Below are 18,506 nucleotides of genomic sequence, written 5' to 3' on the forward strand. Positions count from 1 at the left end.
GGAAAGAGTTAGTGACTTGCCAAATGTCACACAGCTGTTAAGTGGCAGGATGGAGAGTTAGGCTCTCTAGAGTAAGCATGTCAAACTCAAAGGTGAAGACGGGCCAAATAAACAAGGTTTAAGTTTCTGTGGGCCACAAAAAAACCCAAAAGCTTCAATTTTCAAATTTCAAATAAACCAAAGAAACGTAGGTTTATTTCGATAGAGACATGCTGAATACAAAGGGTTGAAATAAATGAGTAATGTTAACATAAAATAATAGAATATTTTAATAAAAATTAGTGTTTTTTCTTGAACATTAACTTACCAGACACTGAATAACTGCACAAGTTAATGAGGGTAATGCAAATAAATCTGTTTTTCTTGTTCTCTGAAAGTGAAATATTTCCTGTTACGCACACCAAACAGGTCAATCCAAGATTAATGATGTGGCAGTCAGCTGCTAAAATATTTGCTGCTAATATTAGTGGAGAGAAATGGTGCGCCTGTGCGTAAGTCGTGTAAGAGAAATGAATGCAACACAATTATAGTAATCAGTCATTAGCGAGCATTGTAGTTTGTTATTAGTAATTATGTATAACAGGATATTGTAAAAATTAAGTTATGAATTTTTATTAAAACGTTTCTTGCGTACTGTTATATTGGTTGGGCCGCAAAAATATTCGTTGTGGGCCGCTTGTGGCCCGCGGGCCGCCAGTTTGACACGCTTGCTATAGAGTCTGACCTCATATTACATTGTGCTGAGGAGCAACACGGGGATGAGCTCTGCAGTGGGAGCAGCATTTCCAGGCCTTCAGTCTTATGCCTCGCCCCCTCCCCTTTTAGAACTGGCTTTCTAAGCCTTGGCTCTGTTTATATTGGGGCTGAGTAATTCTCTGTGTGGGGCCGTCCTGTGCCCTGCAGGGCTTCACCAGATCCCTGGTCTCCACCCACTCAGTGCCAGCCGCACTGCTCCCATCTTTCCAGAGTTGTGAGGTGAGGTATATTCCCAGGGGCAAAGTGACCCTGGTTGAGAACCCTGACTTAGGTTATTATCTCTTTCTCTAGGGTGTGGATTTGGATAAGTTAAATTTGTATTTAAAGGAACTCCTTGCATTCCTGACACCTCTGTGTTTGACACTGACCCAGGGAAGCTGCTGGGGTGGGGGGCAAGGAAGGAGAGGGGGGACAGGTTATGGTACAGATGTTACATTAGTGGCTGCCCATCATTCCCAGAAATCAACATAGGCACACAGACGCAGACACACGCAGACACACACACAGGCACACACAGGCACACATACACACAGGCACACATACAGACATCATGCTCCAACACACTGAAGAGAAGATTTTGGTTGTTTTTTGTTGTGATTCCAGGAAGTCTGTTTGCCTCAATCAGTGAGGACCCCTTGCCCTCTGGGGTCCCTCTGTTCCCATTGGCTTTGGGGAACACGTCATCCTGCCCCCTCCCATTCTAAAAATCTACTTTAAAAATATAGAAATATGACACATAAGCAGGTCTCACCAAGAGCTGATTATTTAGTTTTAAGGAAGGTTTATGGTTACCAAGGAAAAGAACCCATAAAATCAAGGAACTAAAAATTTCAGTTCTCTTTGATTAGGGCACGGAATTACACATTTTGAAATTAACTCCTTATATTTACAGCTGCTTAGCTTCCTCTTACTTATATTTCTTGTTAACATGACATTGAATGCTGTCCCACAATCAAATCACTGAAGAGAGATTTCTGGTGAACTGTGACTTACACAATTAGGGAAGTTGGTGATCAGAAGGGGACATTGGTCAAGTTCTTTGATGTTTGATATGGGACAGCTTGACTGAAAGATTTAACTCATTCATTCATTTACTCCAGTGTTGATGCCACTGGTGTTTGGGACTGCACATCGTTGTTGCAAGGGCCGCGCTGTGCCCTGTAAGATGTTTAGCAGCACCCCTGCCTCCACCCACTAGATGTTAGTGGCAGCCCCCCAGTTGTGACAAACAAAAATGTTTCCAAACATTGCTGGGGAGGCCCCAAATCAGCTGCCTTTTGAGAACCACTGGTTTGTTCTTTTTCCCACCCATTTACTCATTGAATCAACAAAAATGTTCAAGGACCTTTGTGTGTCAAACACAGTTCTAGGGGACACAGAGGCACCTGCCCTCCTGGAGCTGACATTTTGATTAGGGGTAAGACAGTGAACATACCTATAATAATAAAAGGGTAATATGCTCATTAGACTGGACATCCTTCCGCATGTCATTCTGGACAAAGCCTGGGCCGGAGGGAAGCGGGTGCCGGCAGCTGGGGGGAATTTTCATGCATCAGGCCTCTAGTAAGTAAATATCTAAACAAAGTAACATCAAAGAGTGGTAAGTACCATGAAGAGGAATGTGAGGAAAAGGGGTCCTGGGCCAGGGGGCTCCTTTAGGTCATGGAGGGCTCAGAGGAGGCCTGAGGAGGTGCATTTGGAGCGGCCAGGCATGGAAAGATCCACAGGAAGAGCATTGGAATTTTGCCTGCTTTTGACAGACAATCTTTGTAGATGAGCAGGGGATGGTCGGATCTGATTGACACTTGAGAAAGCTGCCTGTGACTGCCATGTGGCCTGTCGGGCAAGAAAGGAAGCAGTGAGTTTCGCTAGGAGGCCATGAAGCGTGAAAGATGCTGGTGGGTGGGACTGGTTGTGTCCCAGGGATGCCCAAGGGAACTCGGTTCATGCTGGCCTTTGTCCAGATTCTTCCAGGGGCCCGTCTGGGGCTGCTGAGGTTGGAGAGAGGTGGTGGAAGGAGGGTCCCAGATGCAGGTCTCAGGTCTGCATTCCCAGAAAGTCTCACCTTCGTCAGCACCCCCCCCCCCCCCCCCCCCCCCCAGAACCGGGAACTTGAGGTTCTCTAAGGGAACATGCGGACTCAGCGGGTGTTGAGCGTGAAAGGCTCCCGCTGTGATATCCTGCCCTGCTCCCAGGGGCCTGGGACATTTTTCCAGGCTGTTATTTCTGGGTAAATAAGGAATGCTCGCTCTTGGTAAAGACCAGCTCAATGAACACGGTTGGAATCCAAGGGGAAAAGCCCAGGGCTGGCCCTTTGCCCGCCCCAAGGAAATGCTCACAGGGGCTCAGCCGGGAGGGTTCTATGGCCAATGACTCACTCCTCACTCATCACAGGAGCAAGGAGGCTTCCAGAATGACTCAGAAATAGCCACAAATACATTAATAGAGCCTCATATTTTCTCTGCATCTCAATACAGATGATCTGTCCCCTGAATTTTAAAATACTTTAGAATAGAAACTGCAAAAGGACAGTCAGCTGACTGACGCTAAGCCTCAGAGATACTCTTAGTCCAGGGAAGTATTTTAAATGAATGTGAATTTAAATCTAAAAATTGGAATGGGTCACATTTGAAATCTGACTCAGCACAGAGACAGAAGGCAGACTGGTGGTTTTCAGGGGCTGCAGAGGGAAGAATGGGGAGAAAGTGCAGCTGCGTGAGGGGTTTTACTCTGGACTGATGGAAATGTTTTAGAACAACATTGTGAAGTACTAAATGCCACTGAATTGTTCACTTTAAAGTGGTTAATTTATGTGGTGTGAATATCAGCTCAATAAATTTTTTTGTTGTATTATTTTTATTTTCTAAACTTTCTTTTTTAAGTAGTTTTGGGTTCACAGCAAAATTAAGGTGAAAGAACAGAGATTTCCCGTATACCTTCCTGCCTCTTCCCACACATAGCCTCCCCCATTATCAACATCTGCACCAGATGAAACATTTGCTACAATTGATGAATCTACATTGACACATCATAATCAACCAAAGCCCATAGTTTACATTAGGGTTCACCCTTGGTGGTGTGCATTCTATGAGTTTGGACAAATATAATGATATGCACCTACCATTACAGTATCATATAAACTATTTCCATTGTGCCTCTCTCCCTCCACCCTGAATCCTCTGTGCTCCATTTATTCACTCCCCCACCGCTCCAACCCCTGGCAACTACGGATCCGCTGTCTCCTTTGTTTTGCCTTTTCCAGCATGCCATATATTTGGAATCATATAGTATATAGCCTTTGCAGACTGGCTTCTTCCACTTAGTAGTATGCAATTAAATAATTTTTAAAAATCTGGATTGCTGACTTCTTCTGAGAAGCCGTTAGAGTTGAGAGGATGGGCTGAGTTGAGTTGTGAGGCATGCCCCTTCTGGGTGAGCCCCAGCCCTCACCCACCCAGTTGACTTATTTACCAACTCAGGTTGGCCCTGTAAGCACCTAAGTTTATACCCTCACCCCCACCACCACCACCACCACTTCTTGAGGACAGTGAGGAGCAAATATTACTCCATTGATAGCATCTCTACTTTCAAGGGGTACGAGGGGCTTTGAGTTGGAATTCCTCTCTAATGCCGTGGTTTTCTCCCCAGACCTCCAGAAGCTGTGGCCAAGGGATGGAGGGGCCTGTCTGCGAGGGCCCGACCTCGGGGGTCAGGCTGTGCCTGGCCATCCGAGGCTACTTACCCTGAGCCCCCATGTTCCTGCTTATCCCCCAGTCTTTGTATGCCGTTTGCTCTCTGCTGCCTAAATTTGTCCCTTGGATCTTAAAATGTCTTTAAAACTTTATGTTTTTAATTAACATATAATCCACACACCATAAAAGTCACCCCTTTGCCCTAACTGGTTTGGCTCAGTGGATAGAGTGTCGGCCTGTGGACTGAAGGGTCCCAGGTTTGATTCCGGTCAAGGGCATGTACCTTAGTTATGGGCACATCCCCAGTGGGGGGTGTGCAGGAGGCAGCTGATCGATGTTTCTAGCTCTCTATCCCTCTTCCTTCCTCTCTGTAAAAAATCAATAAAATACCTATATTAAAAAAAAGTCAGCCCTTTGAAGTGTACAACTCAGTGGTTTTTAGTACATTCAAAAGGTTATGCAACGATGGTCACTGTCCAATTCCAGAACATTTTAATCACCCCCTCCCGAAGGAATCCCATATCCTTTGGATCTTAATCCTCATCAATGCTAAGAAGCACCCCCTATCCTGAGCCATGTGCCCCTTCTCTCAGCCCCTGCAGCCCCATGTCTGACCCCAGGCCTGAGGACTGACTTTTGTGTCCACATCTTGGGTTTTCTTAAAATCTCAGTAAATGACCAAGAACCATGTAGGTGCTCTGCCTGACTCCCATACTAAAGGGTTGGCGCCTGGAACAGTACTTGGAATAGTATGGACAGCTGGTGGGACGCTGCACCACCATTCTGATTGGACAGTGGCCATGCTGTGTGAGTTGTTGAAAATTCTGATGGTGACTCTTCTTACCCCATTAGTGACACTTTCACACTGAGTTGAAATTGCCCGTTTGCTTCTCTGCCCCTTCTTCCCCCAGAGACTGGTGATGTCCGTGAGGGCAGGATTGGGTCCATTTGTTCACTGCACTTGGACCTAGCATGTGCCTGGTTAAATATTAGGGTGTTTTTTTTAATGTAGTGCTGCTGCGTTAAGCTCGATTCATTAAAATTGCATACTTCCTAAACGATTTTGAAAATCAACTGAAGACATTTATGTGTTGATTACAAATTCAGTTCTATATCCTTAGACACTTTCAACTACAGTTTCAATTTCCGTGGTAGTCATTGTTTTGACTACCAGAGTCATCTGCAAACAATAAGTACGCGTGCACGGCAATTATAAAATGTTCTGCTTTCAGTGTGATGGGAGTGTTGGTGGCTAATGGAACCCCAGACGAAAGAACTGTAAAATACAGCAACAAAATATGTACAGTTGGAAAATAATATTTTGAATTAATGTCTTTGCAAAGTCTTTAAAAAAACACCTCTTTTCTTTGAAATAATTTCAGACTTACCAGAAAATAGCAAGAACAGTACAAGAACCTGACAAGTGTTAACACTTTGGTGTGTGTGTGTGTGTGTGTTTGTTTTCTGAAGTGTTTAAGAGTAATTTGCACACACCATGCTTCCCGACCCCTAAACATTTCCCTGTGTGTTACAAGGACAAGGCATTCTCTTACATAAGCAGAATATGCTGGAAACTGGGAAACATAGCTAATCCATAATTCATAGTCCAGTGTCCTTTCCCCCAGTTCAAGGTCCAATCCAGGCTTGCCCATTGCCCATTAGTCAATCTGGAGCAGTTACCAGCCTTTCTTTATCTTTTACGACATGAACAGTTTCTGAAGAGTGGCTGCCAGCTGTTTGGAGGCATGTACCTGAACTTGGGTCTGTCTGATGTTTCTCATGATTGGATCCCAGTCGTGATTTTGGGCAGAAACACTGTAGAAATAACGTTCTGTTCTAAAAGAACATTTGTTTCCCAGATCGGTCACTCAAAAGGTAGCCCAGAAATGGCACTTTTTTTTTTTTTTTGCCCTTCACGACTTCTTATCTGCATCTCAGCCCCCAGGTTTTGGCCTTTTAGTTATTTATTTATGTTTATTTTTTAGAGAGAGAGAGAAAGAGGAAGGGAGAGGGAGACACCAACGTGAGAGCGAAACATTGTTCAGCTGCCTCTTGCACACCCCCTACTGGGGGTCGAGCCTAAAACCTGGGCATATGCCCTGACCAGGAATCAAACCAGCAACCTTTTGATGCATGGGATGTCACCTAACCAACTGAACTGGATTTTGGTCTTTGATTCTCTTTACCACCTGAAGAATCCATGATGCCTGAGAGAGTCAGTTCCAAGTTTTGAGGCAGAAACCAGTCGGCTGGATTTGAAACATCCTTTTGTTACCAGAAAGCACAACTGTTTTTTAAAATGTCACAGACTGTTATGAAAAAATGAAGACACCAGTTTAATGGTGTCCCACAGCCCAGGCTGTGGTAGTGATCAGTATTTGCTGAATGAATTAATATGAGTTCACTCAGTTCTCCCATTAAATAATTTGTAAGTTGGGCTCTTTGTCCCTAAGGTGCTATCGTTTTAAAGTGCACTGGTTCAGTTATAGCTTTGGGAGGTAAAAATAAATACCTTATTAATATTTGCAACCATTAGTGCAGTGGTTCTCAACCTTCCTAATGCCGCAACTCTTTAATACAGTTCCTCATGTTGTGGTGACCCCCAACCATAAAATTATTTTCATTGCTACTTCATAACTGTAATTTTGCTACTGTTATAAATCATAATGTAAATATCTGATATGCAGGATGTATTTTCGTTGTTACAAATTGAACATCATTAAAGCATAGTGATTAATCACAAAAACAATATGTAATTATATATGTGTTTTCCGATGGTCTTAGGCGACTTCTGTGAAAGGGTCGTTTGCCCCCCAAAGGGGTCATGACCCACAGGTTGAGAACCGCTGCATTAGTGGATGTATCCTGATTCCCAAAATGGTATAAAAAAAATATGCACTTTAAGGAAGGATTCTCTCCATTTTGCAAATGAGGAAACGGAAGCTCCCAAGAGCCAACTAACAGATCCAGGCTCACACGAGAGCTAATATTCGATGCCTTCAAATCCTGCCCACTTTCTAGCAGACTCTAGCAGCTCTTCAGAAACAAAAGCACATAAATGGGTGAATTCTACTTTTTACTTCCAGTGCAAACAAACAACCAGCACCCTACTCACAGCACGGGTGAAAACGAGCAGGAACCCAGGTCCCTTACCTCCTCCAGCCTCTCCAGGGTGTCACCTGCTCTGCGCACCTTCCTGCTGGCTGACTTCCTCTCCGGCTTTCTGGAAGGTCAGTCCTTGGCTGGTCTGCTCTCTGTCTCTCCCTCAGTTAGTAACCCCAAGTCTCCTGTTTAAAAGAGGTGAGTGTAACGGCAGCTGGCCTCATGCTCTCCTCCCTCCCCCAGCTTTAAGGAAGCCTGGGATTCTTCATTTTACCTCCCTGATTCTTAGAGGAACCCAATCTCCTTGTCCTTCCCGCCCTTGGGAATCACCTGAATAAATAGAACGTGGATTTTACACAGTTAAAAGTCCTCAGCATTAGAGCCTATAGTAGTTAGCTATTGCTGCATAACAAATTCCCCTCAAACTTAGTGGCTTCAGATAAAAAAAAATATTTCTTACCTCCACTGAGCCTAAAGGTCAGGGTCTTGGAGCAGCTGGGCTGGGTGGTTCTAGTGTGTTCTTCCATCAGGGAGCTCCTAATGCCTGGGTGTCCTCGGCTGCTACTCTTTAACATTGGGGGGTGCATCATGGGGGCATTCTAATTCTATCATTCTGTCTTTATCTGTGAGCCGAAGAAATCTAGAAAGAGAAACCCTCCTTCTTTAAATATATAGTCATTACAAGGCATACTTCATAGAAAAATAGCATAATAGATACTTGATTCTTATCCTTCATTTTTGTTCAAGTAATGAGATCATTCCCCAACATCCCCTACAGCTGACCACTGAGGGTTTAGTTTAAGAATCACATGACTGCCCAGCCAGCCTGGCTCAGTGGTTGAATGTCGACCTGTGAACCAGGAGGTCACGGTTCGATTCCTGGTCAGGGCACATGCTGGGGTTCCTGACTCAATCCCCAGTGTGGGGTATGCAGGAGGCAGCCAATCAATGATTCTCTCTCATCATTGATGTTTCTCTCTCCCTCTCTGAAATCAATATATTTAAAAAAGAATCACGTGACTCATGGATAAGACATTCTTATTGCTGCTTAAATTGTCGCACCTCTGGCCAGTGGGAGCCCCTTCCTGTTGGCTCCTGAGTCTTTCTGACCCGACCCTGGTGTCTCTGACAGCTTCCTTGCTACCTGGGGTGTGTAGAGGGCCCAGCCTCCTCGTATGCATCTCTCCACCTGCCCCTGGCATCACCTTTTCTCCAAGGACCCCTGGCTCCTTTGGAGAATGGAGTTTAGAAGCCCCAGCCGGGGCTCATCTGCGTCAGCTCTTAGGCTGCAGGGCTAGGAAGTGCATCAAGCAGGGCTGATGATCATCCCTTTGTATTTTTCCAAGTCACTGTTGTCACCAACTTGATCTGCAGGAAACTCTGGGCTGAGACTGAGTGAAGACTTTGGTTCTGGTGCTGATTCTGCCATTAAAGCCGCTGTGAGCTCATACTTTTCTGCGACCCAGAAAAGATGACTCTTCCTCAGGGAGTTGGTTCTCTCCAGAACCCGCAGCTGGCCGATAGCGCATGCGCCTGATGCCAGCAGCACATCCCCTGCGTAAGCGCCTCTGCACCAACCCTGGGGCAGTTCACTGCCCCTCTCCCAGCAACCTGCCCTCTGCAGAGCAGCACTCCATCCCCCTCTTAGCTCACTTCTTTCCTTTGGGTGCCTTTGTCCCCAGGCAGGTGTTATGGGTTGACAGGTTCTGGTGCTGATTCGCTATCAGAGCAGCCACTAGTCTTACTTCCTGCGACTAGAAAAGATGTCCCTTCCTCGGGCTCATCTTCCCCCAAAGGCATGTTGAAGCCCTAGCCTCCAGTACCTTGAAATGTGACCTTACTTGGAACAGAGTCTTGGCAGATATAATTAGTTAGGATGAGGTCATACTGCAGTAGGGTGGGCCCCTAATCCAAATGGCTGGCATCCTTATAAAAAGACAGCCATGAGAAGACAGGGGGGTGGAGAAGGCTATTGGACAATGGGGGCAGAGATCGGAACGATGCGGCTACAAGCTGTGGACTGCAAGGGTGCCAGCTGTCATCGGAAGTCAGGAGGGAGGCCTGGGCCAGAGGGTCCCTCACAGCCCTTAGAAGGAACCAACCCTACTGACACGTCATGTTGGACTGCTGGCCTCCAGACTGTGAGAGCAAGTTCTGTTGTTTTAAGTCACCTAGTTTGTGGTGCTTTTTTACTGTTGCCTGGGAAACACACAGCCTGTGACAGCTTCCCTCTCTCCCCTGGGGTTGGTCTCTGGACCAGCAGCAGACATCTCCTGGGACTCATTAAAACGCAGACTCTCAGCCCCCTCCCCGCCCCCAAAACTCCTGAATCAGAAGCTTCATTCAACAAGAGACTCAAGCATGTCAGACTCGCGGCTGGTTGGTTTGACATGCTTGGACCAGGTGATTCCCATGTGGAGCACTGCCTTACACAAAAGGAGGTGGTGGGATGGTTACTCCCATGAATTAGCTGGCACTAACGGAACCCTTGGTGCCCACCAGGCAGTGTCCTAAGCCCTTCTACATGCACTCCCATTATCATGTAATCTTCCCAGCAAGCCCATGCCATTGGCACTGTCACCAGTGTATATGGCTGCGCAGGCATGCACTGCATGTGACCTTTTGTGTCTGGCTTCATTCACTTAGCAGGATGTTTTCAAGCTTCCCGTTGTAGCATGCACCCATTCCCTTTTCTTTTCCAAAGTTTTAAAATCGTGGTTAAATATGCATAACATCAAATTTACCATTTTAACCATTTTCAAGTATACTGTTCAGTGACATTAAATATGTTCACACTATGGTATAACCATCACCACCATCCATCTCCAGAACTTTTTTGATCACCCCAAACTGAAATCCTCTACAGTCAAACCTTGGTTCTCAAACGTCTCCCAAGGGGGCTATCACACTGGCATTTAGGCAGAGTGGTTAGGGGTGATCAGGCAGGCAGGTGAGCGGTTAGAAGCCAGCAGTCCTGGATTGCAAGAGGGATGTCCCAGATTGGAGAGGGTGCAGCCCACACTGAGGGACACCCTCCCCCCACCTCTGTGCATGAATTTCATGCACCGGGCCACTAGTATAGCAAAATATCCCATGGTATGGATGTGCTACATCTTGTTCATCCACTAACCTGTTGATGAGCATTTGGGCTGTTTCTACCTTTCAGTGACTGTAAATGGTGCTACTCTGAGCATGTACTCAAAAACTCTCTGTCTTTAGCTAAGGAATCTGGTCCCTGAGTCCAGCAGCAGCAGGAGGGTATGGCCTGGGTGGGGATCACCAGGTGCTCTGGGCAGAGGAGATAGGGTTCCACACAGGGTCCAGCCTGGGCGACGTGACCAGCGGCCCACTGACTTGTCCCTGGGGTTCACTTTCATTTTGCAGCCTGAGCATATTCAGCCTCTAAGGTTGGGATGTCTCTTTAAAAGGAAATAAAGAACAGAAACAAAAGGGAATACAGTGGTCACCAGAGGGAAGTCTGTTCTTTTACTCACTTCCACACTCAAACCTCTGTTGTGCTGACCTTTGAATCAAAGCTGTGAGGACTTAGCAATCAGCATCTACTCAGACATCCCAACAGTCGGAAAACTTGGCAGTCTCCGGCTCAGATTTTGGAGGAGGAGGAGGATGTGCTATTGTTTGATACAGGAAGCCAGAGTCTGAAGGATGATGGTGCTAGCATTGCTTGTGGAGCATTCTAGAGAAGAAAAGTCAGATTCCACCCAGTGCTTCATCCTTGAAGCATGGGGTTTCTGAAGGCTTGCAGGGGTCTCTGCTTTTTCAGGCATGGGACCCTTCCATCCCTTTCTGCTTTGTTCCTGGAGCTGGTTTATCTTGAAAAGGGAACCGAGGAAGATTCATCGATTTTAATGAGCATAGGAATCACCTAGGGCTGTGGTCGGCAAACTGCGGCTCTTTGGCCCCTTGAGTGTGGCTCTTCCACAAAATACCACGTGTGGGCACGCACGTACAATGTGATTGAAACTTCGTGGCCCATGCGCAGAAGTCGGTTTTCGGCCTGGGCGAGTCTATTTTGAAGAAGTACTGTTGATATTTGGCTCTGTTGACTAATGAGTTTGCCGACCACCGACCTCGGGTCTTGTTAAGATGAAGATTTGGGCTCAGGAGGTCTGGGGTGGGGCCGCCGGTCCTGCATTCCTAACAAGCTCCAGGGCACGCGGGAAGCTGCCAGATGGAGAATGGCTGAAGGAGGCAGATGCCATCCCAGCTGTCTTCCTCTCACTCTGGAAGTCCCCTTCTGCCCACATCTTCACGGTGGCATACTGCTGCTAGCAGTAGAGCCACCGGACTCCAAGTGGGTGTCAGGGCTGAAGAAATAAACAGTAGCACCCTCCTCACTTTAAACAATGGGGAAAAGCATGTCTGACATCACTGATCAAGGGTTTTTTCACACTTTTGTCTGTTCTCAAAAATCTTGATTGTTAATGAGTCAAACAGGAAGATTACTGTTAGCCACAACCACCCTCCGGTCTGGCATCCTGGGCATTTTATCTCCTGGAAGCCTCAGACATCTGAGGCAAATGGTCTCCCATTTGGCAGGTGAGCAAACTGAGGATCTGAGTTTAGTAGCTTGTCCAGGGTGCTACACAGCAAGGATGGGGCTCAAATGTGGATTTAGGCTCCCTGGCCTTCACTGTACCCACTGTCCAGGTGGGGACTGGGGTGGGGGGCAAATAGGCATTTGTACTCCATATAGCAGCGGCCCTTTTTTTTGCAGAGGGACCGGTAAGTGCAGAAGAAAGGACCTGCTTTCTGGAATTTTCCTCATGCATCCAACTGTAATGGCTATATACTCAATTGGAGAATTTTAGGTCTGGAATTTTTTTTATTTTATTTTTTTGACCACACAGAGCCCCTAGAATATCAACCCGTGGGCTTGGTTTATTCCGAAAGGCGTTTGGCCTCAATGCAAAGTTGAGGCTGCCTTGATGATTTATTCTTCTACTTTTTAATTCAAATTTACATAAAAGTACAGAGAACAATGACCGTGTTGTTCCGGTTGCCCAGGTTCAGTCATGATCAGCACGTGGCCATCCTGTTTCATCTTCACCCACCCACTCCACGCCCCAAATTATTCTGAAGCAGATGCTAGATATCGTCGCAGATTCTCTGTTTGTGGTGGCAAAGTAAACCCCAGACCTTTGCTGCAGGGAAAAGCAGAAAGCTTTTCCAGAGTGCCTGAACGATGATGAAGAATTTAAAATAGGACATTGGATGAAGAATGCAAGCCAGAGACAGTCTTAAAAATGAGCATCCAGGGGACTGTTTCCCCCTCCCTACATGGGAGTCTGTACTTGTTCTTGAATAAATTTCCACCTTTACTACAAAAACAAAATCAGCGTCCAGTTTTCGAATTGAGTACAGTTTACTTATCCGTTAAACAATTAAATAAAAGGCAAATTTTAAAGATACTGTTAGATTACTGCTAATCTAACCAGCCGGCCTCCCCGCCCCCCCTTCCCCAAATCAGACGTGACTTAGAAGTTTGTGGGAAAGGGGTATGTGTCTATGGGACATCACTTCCCTGATTTATGCCATGTACTGCCTAGACAGAATACCCCTCCCTGACCCATATCCATTTTTTTAGAGTGGTTTTAGGTTTATAGAAAAACTAGAGGCCTGGTGCATGACTTCGTGCGGGGGGTGGGGGGTCCCTCTGGGTGGCCTGCAGGGATTGAGATGAAATTCGCAGTCCAATGCTGCCTGCAGCTCCTACCTGCTGCTCCCACTCATCCTGGCAGCTAAGATGTCCGAAAGGCGTTTGGCCTCAGTGCAAAGTTGAGGCAGCCTTGATGGTTTATTTTTCTACTTTTTAATTCAAATTTACATAAAAGTACAGAGAACAATGACCGTGTTGTTCCGGTTGCCCAGGTTCAGTCATGATCAGCACGTGGCCATCCTGTTACATCTTCACCTACCCACTGCCCGCCCTGAAGTACTCTGAAGCAGATGCTAGATGTCGTCGCAGATGCTCTGTTTGTGGTGGCAAAGTAAACCCCAGTCCCGATTGTGAGAGGCTCGCGCTGCCACAGCAGGGCTCACCAGCCATGAGCCCTGTGTCTGGCGCCCTCCCAAGGGGAGTGGCCTGAGGGATTGGGCTGAAACCAGCTCTCTGACATTCCCCGAGGGGTCCCAGATTGCGAGAGGGCACAGGCCAGGCTGAGGGACACCACCATACTCCAAGGCGTGTCTGGCCCATCTCACTCAGTCCCAATACACCAGACCCCAGCAGCAAGCTAACATACCGGTTGGAACATATGGTTAGTGCACGTTATAGCGACTGGTCGACCAGCTGACTGTCTGCCCCCTGGTCATCAGTGCACATCATAGCAAGTGGTTGAGCAGCCTTAGCATATCATTAGCATATTACGCTTTAATTGGTTGTTCGGTTGTTCTGTTGTTTGGTCTATTTGCATATTACCCTTTTATTATATAGGATTGAGCAAAAATACAGTCCTCACAAGCCTCTCTCCACCCCAAATTTCCCCTTATTATGAAAAAATCTTGCTCAATTACAATTGATGAACCCATATATTATTATTAACTAATGTCCATAGTTTACATCAGGGTTCATGCTCTGCATGTACAAATGTATAATGACATGTGTCCACCATTATAGTATCATACAGACTAGTTTCATTGCCCCCCAAATCCTCTGTGTCCCACTTAGTCAATCTCCTTCCCTCAACCCCTGGCAACCACTGACCTTTTTTACTGTCTCCATAGGTTAGTCTTTTCCAGAATGTCATATAGCTGGAATCAAACAGTGTGTAGTCTTTCCAGACTGGCTTCCTTAGCTTAGTCATATGCACTTAAGGTTCCTCCATGACTTCTCCTGGCTTGATGGCTCATTTCTTTTTAGTGCTGAGTAACATTCCATTGTGTAGATGTGCCACAGTTTATCCATTCACCTATGAAAGGACATCTTAGCTGCTTCCTCTTTTGGACAATTATGAATAAAGGTGCTAATATCTGTGTGCAGACGTACGTTTTCAACTTCTTTGGGTAAATCCTGGGGCGTGCATTTGCTGGACTGTATCACATGGAGAATGTTTAGTGTGACTTGCAAACATTTTTCCTTGGTCAGTGGCTTCAATCAGAAACATATTTTTATTGAGGTGTAGTGTTCTACAGTTAAGCACACGAATCTTAAGCATACGGTTTGATGAATCTGTACACATATGATCAAGATGTGGACCATCTCAGCACCCAGAAGGCTCCTTGTGCACCTTCCCCGTCACCGCCCCTCAACTGTCCAGAAATGGCTACTGACTTCCAGCATAATCGCTGGTTCTGCTGGTCAGGCGGCTCCCACGCTGCCACTATTGAAAGCAGATTTTTTTAGGGGAAAAGCGGCCGTTAGTAGCAGCTTGTTTCCTTTTTGGTTTGTTTTGAGTGGAGCCTGATTTCATCACCAAATTGTTCCTGCTGGTCTGGACCAGGGGTTGGCACACTTTCTGGGCAAATATTTTAGCTTTGCAGTTCAGCGAAGGAGTGAGCATGGCTGCGTTCCAATAAAACTTTAGTTACGGAGATAGGAAGTGAGCCCAACGGGGCGCTGGGCCTGCATTTGCGAACCAGTTTAGAGCAGAGCTTTGAAAGCTTTGTGAGGTTCCGTCCAGGCCCGCTCAGCCTGCGCCCGCGTGTGTGGGACAGGAGCGTGCACATTTGAAGGCCCCTTGGGAGACTCTCATGCACTTTCCAGGTTGAGACGTCTCAGTGTTTCCTTCTAAGGAGGAAGACAGTAGGTGTCCTGGGACCAAGAACTCCACAAATGGCTTTAAATGTAAACAAAAGCCCATTTAGCCTCTTCCCACCTTAACACTGTGATGAAGGTCTCATTTCCCCTTTCACCATCTGTCATTCTTCCCACCTCCTCTACTGAGAGAACAGGCTTCTACGGGCCAGGTGGAGGGGGCGTTGGGGACCCAGTGGAAAACTCTCCGTATTAAAGTTGAGGAATGAAGGTGGTTCTTCAGCAAAAGCATCGGGGCAGGGGAATATGGAATCTGGAGTCTTGGGGGAATCCTGAGATGAAAAGTGCCCCCGGGGAATGAGAGGGGGAAAGTTGTGGTCAGAAGGGGAATTTTCCAGTGTGGCTCCTTGAGGTGGAACAGTTTCGAGTGACTCCAAGGGCCGAGATAACAACAGCTGCTTGCAGTTACTGAGCACGGCCTGTGTTTCTAGCACTTCATACTCGCCAGCTCCACTTGATCTGTTCGGTATCCTAGGAAGTGGCTGCTGCTCGCACACCCATTGTACAGAAGCAGAGACTGAGGCTGAGGGGTTATGTAGCTTAGACTCTGAGGTTGGAGCCAGGACTGGAACCCTGGCAGTTGGGCACCTCTCAAGGGACGACCAGGTGGGTGCCTGGGAGGGTGGAAGTGGAAGCCAGTGGCACTGAGAGGTGGAGGTGGCGTCGGTGTGTGTGTTTGCTCTGCAGCTGCGGAGGTGGCAGGAGAGAATGCTGGCAGGATGGAGGACCCCATGGCAGGGAAGAATGGACAGGCTTAAGCTATAGCCTTCAAAACTCTCAAAACTAGAAAACTCGCAAAACTAGAAAACTGGTCTGCGGCCACATTAGCGCTAGCTGGGGGCAAAGGCTGGGCATATTCCAGAGAGAGACTGCATGAGGCTTTGGAGGGTTGTCCAGAGAGCAGCCTGCATAAGACAGGATTAAAGCAATATTTGAAAGTGCAATGGGCATCATTTTCTACTTGCTTTGAGCGTTGTGCGAATAATAGTAATTTGATTGAATGACAATAATAATACCTCCCAACTAAGCAGAACTTTCCAACAACTGGAATTTTTTCTGTGTTTTATTTCAGGAAACCACAGCCTAAAAAGAAAGAAAAAGAAGTGGTGGGCAGGGGATTTATTCAAATACACCAACTTCCAGGTTTTACTGCACACTTGGGTCTCTCTTACATCTTTTAGGTCTATATTGTCCTACAAAGAGGACAGATGTCCCAGTGTGCCTTTAAAGGACTCGATTTCAAGTTTCAATACAACAAATATTTGCTGAGAATCTTAAAAGTCATGTACTGTTGGGGATATAAAAGTATCTAAAGCATGGTTCTGCCTTCGAAGAACTTTCCAGTGTGGTAAGATGATTCATTTATCTTCAGTGTGAAGGGGTAAAATTGTATAGAGACAGTTTATTGAAAATCCTCAATAAGATAAAGGCCAAAAAGGTATAATAGATTCCCAAAAGTCTTGTTTTCTGGAACAGTCCAGATTTGGATGTTTTTGATCACATCTAATTCTTTTTTGTTTGTTTCAATCCTCACCTGAGGATGTTTTTCTGATTTGAGAGAGAGGCATCGATGGGTTTCCTCCCATATGTGCCCCGTCCAGGGATCAAACCCGCAACCTAGGTATGTGCCCTGACTGGGAATCGAACCCATGACCTTTTGGTTTATGGGATGACGCTTCAACCAACTGAGCCACCCTGGCCAGGGCATCACGTCTAATTCTAAAGTGCCAGGTACTCTGTCCAGGCCGGCCTTTCACCCAGGCTGCCAGGAGAGCCCAGCGTGGAAAAGGCACAGATGAGAAACGTTCTGGCGCATGGCTGGTGTTTGGGCACGGGCCCCTGCTTCCTCTGGAACTTCCTCTGGAGCATCAGGAGTACTTGCAGAAGTCATAAACTCTGCTTCTGAATCTTCGTCCACGTTCCCTTGGGAGTGTGAAACCACCCCACTCTTTAGGAGCCCCTCGTTGACTTACTCTGACCCTGCTGCTTTTTGGGGAGTCCCAGCAGGCTCATGCTCTTGCAGGTGTGCTGGCTGCCTCTCTGTCATCCCAGATGTTGCAAGCGGGCATCTGGCGGGCCAGGATGATACGTGGCCTGCATTATTTTATTAACAGAATTAGAAGCCATCGCGTAAAATCCTATTTGCCATCCAAGTCTGGATTTCTAGCTTCTTGTGAAATGTTGAATCTGGCAGTACAAGGGTAGATGTGCAGAGTACAGTCCCTTGCCCTGGAGGGAGGCCTGCCCCCTGCCTCCCTCGCAATGGATGGCGCTTTCATTGCCATCATCACTGGCCCTGCACTGTTGCTTTCTTGATCTTGATTGAGTGTTTTTCTCTACCTGAGCTCTATCCAAAGTGGATTCCTAACAAAATAAATAGAAAGCCATGAGTGTCTTCTTTTCTGCCTGGCCCATGTCACCCACGGCTGTCGCCTGCCTGGCCCCGACAGGCATTTGTTATCTATCTGCTCCGACAAATGGGTGTCCCTCGTTATTGGTTACCCTCAGGTCTCTCATCTTCCAGATACACTTTTAAAGCATATGATGTAGGATGAGCACATCCCCCTTGGTTCTGTGTCTTCTTTTGTGCCTCGGGGCTCAGTGAACAAAACCTGTCTCCCCCTAGGCGCCATTTCATCATTTAAGTCCCACTCGTCATGAGCAATCACGAGTTAGACCTGTCGTTAGCACATCACTCTCATTTCCCTCTGTCCAGGAACATGCATTCCCCGATGACTCGAGACAGCACCCATGAGCGGCACGTGGACCCACTGCTCCACGACTGGGTAACAGCCCAACCTTTGCTTTAGGGAACTAGTCTCTGCTGCTGCTAGGTGGGAAGGCAGCAAGTGACCACGGTCACACTTCACTTCAAAGGTGACCCAGTTTCAAAGAGGGCAAGTGATGTTTGTCATCAAATGAGGGGAAAGTACGGGATTCTTCAAGAGGGGAGGAAATCGAGAGCAGTGCTGACTGTCGAGGGCCTTCTAATTTAGCGCCACCCGCCCCTGGAGCTGCAGCCCGGCCGAGTGTGGTGTGAAATGTGCCAGGGAGAGCGTGGGAAGTCAGACACCATGGAGTGAGGGCCTCCTGGGCTCTTTCCTAGGCACCCCTTGGCCACCTTCTTCCACCTGTTCTTCCGAGTGAGCGCCATCGTCACTTACGTGGGCTGCGACTGG

At 46.9% G+C, this 18,506-nt stretch overlaps 1 protein-coding gene and 1 long non-coding RNA gene across 6 annotated transcripts in view; one reads left to right on the top strand and one right to left on the bottom strand.

Moving 5' to 3' along the window:
- TVP23A (trans-golgi network vesicle protein 23 homolog A (S. cerevisiae)) overlaps positions 1–18,506 on the top strand; it is a 26,525-nt gene that overhangs the window by 4,157 nt on the left and 3,862 nt on the right. Inside the window, 2 exon segments of the mRNA XM_006776297.2 lie at positions 18,434–18,503; position 18,506. The exon segment at position 18,506 is cut by the window's right edge and continues 92 nt beyond it. Coding sequence (XP_006776360.2) covers positions 18,434–18,503; position 18,506 — 71 coding nt within the window.
- Positions 1–18,506, bottom strand: part of LOC102769369 — a 19,707-nt gene that overhangs the window by 1,105 nt on the left and 96 nt on the right. The window contains exons 1-4 of one of the 5 annotated variants that reach the window (XR_001515982.1): positions 14,278–16,388; positions 8,011–8,190; positions 7,602–7,735; positions 2,867–2,982 (exon numbers count right to left, since the gene is read on the bottom strand). This is a non-coding gene — a long non-coding RNA (uncharacterized LOC102769369). Of the gene's footprint in view, positions 1–2,866; positions 2,983–7,511; positions 7,736–8,010; positions 8,191–11,073; positions 11,460–14,277; positions 16,389–18,491 lie in introns of those variants that run through there. The other 4 variants (XR_001515983.1, XR_001515985.1, XR_436313.2 and 1 more) reach the window with 4 other exon arrangements.

The sequence above is a fragment of the Myotis davidii genome, unplaced genomic scaffold, assembly GCF_000327345.1.
Source record: "Myotis davidii unplaced genomic scaffold, ASM32734v1 scaffold209, whole genome shotgun sequence".
Lineage (NCBI taxonomy): Eukaryota > Metazoa > Chordata > Mammalia > Chiroptera > Vespertilionidae > Myotis > Myotis davidii.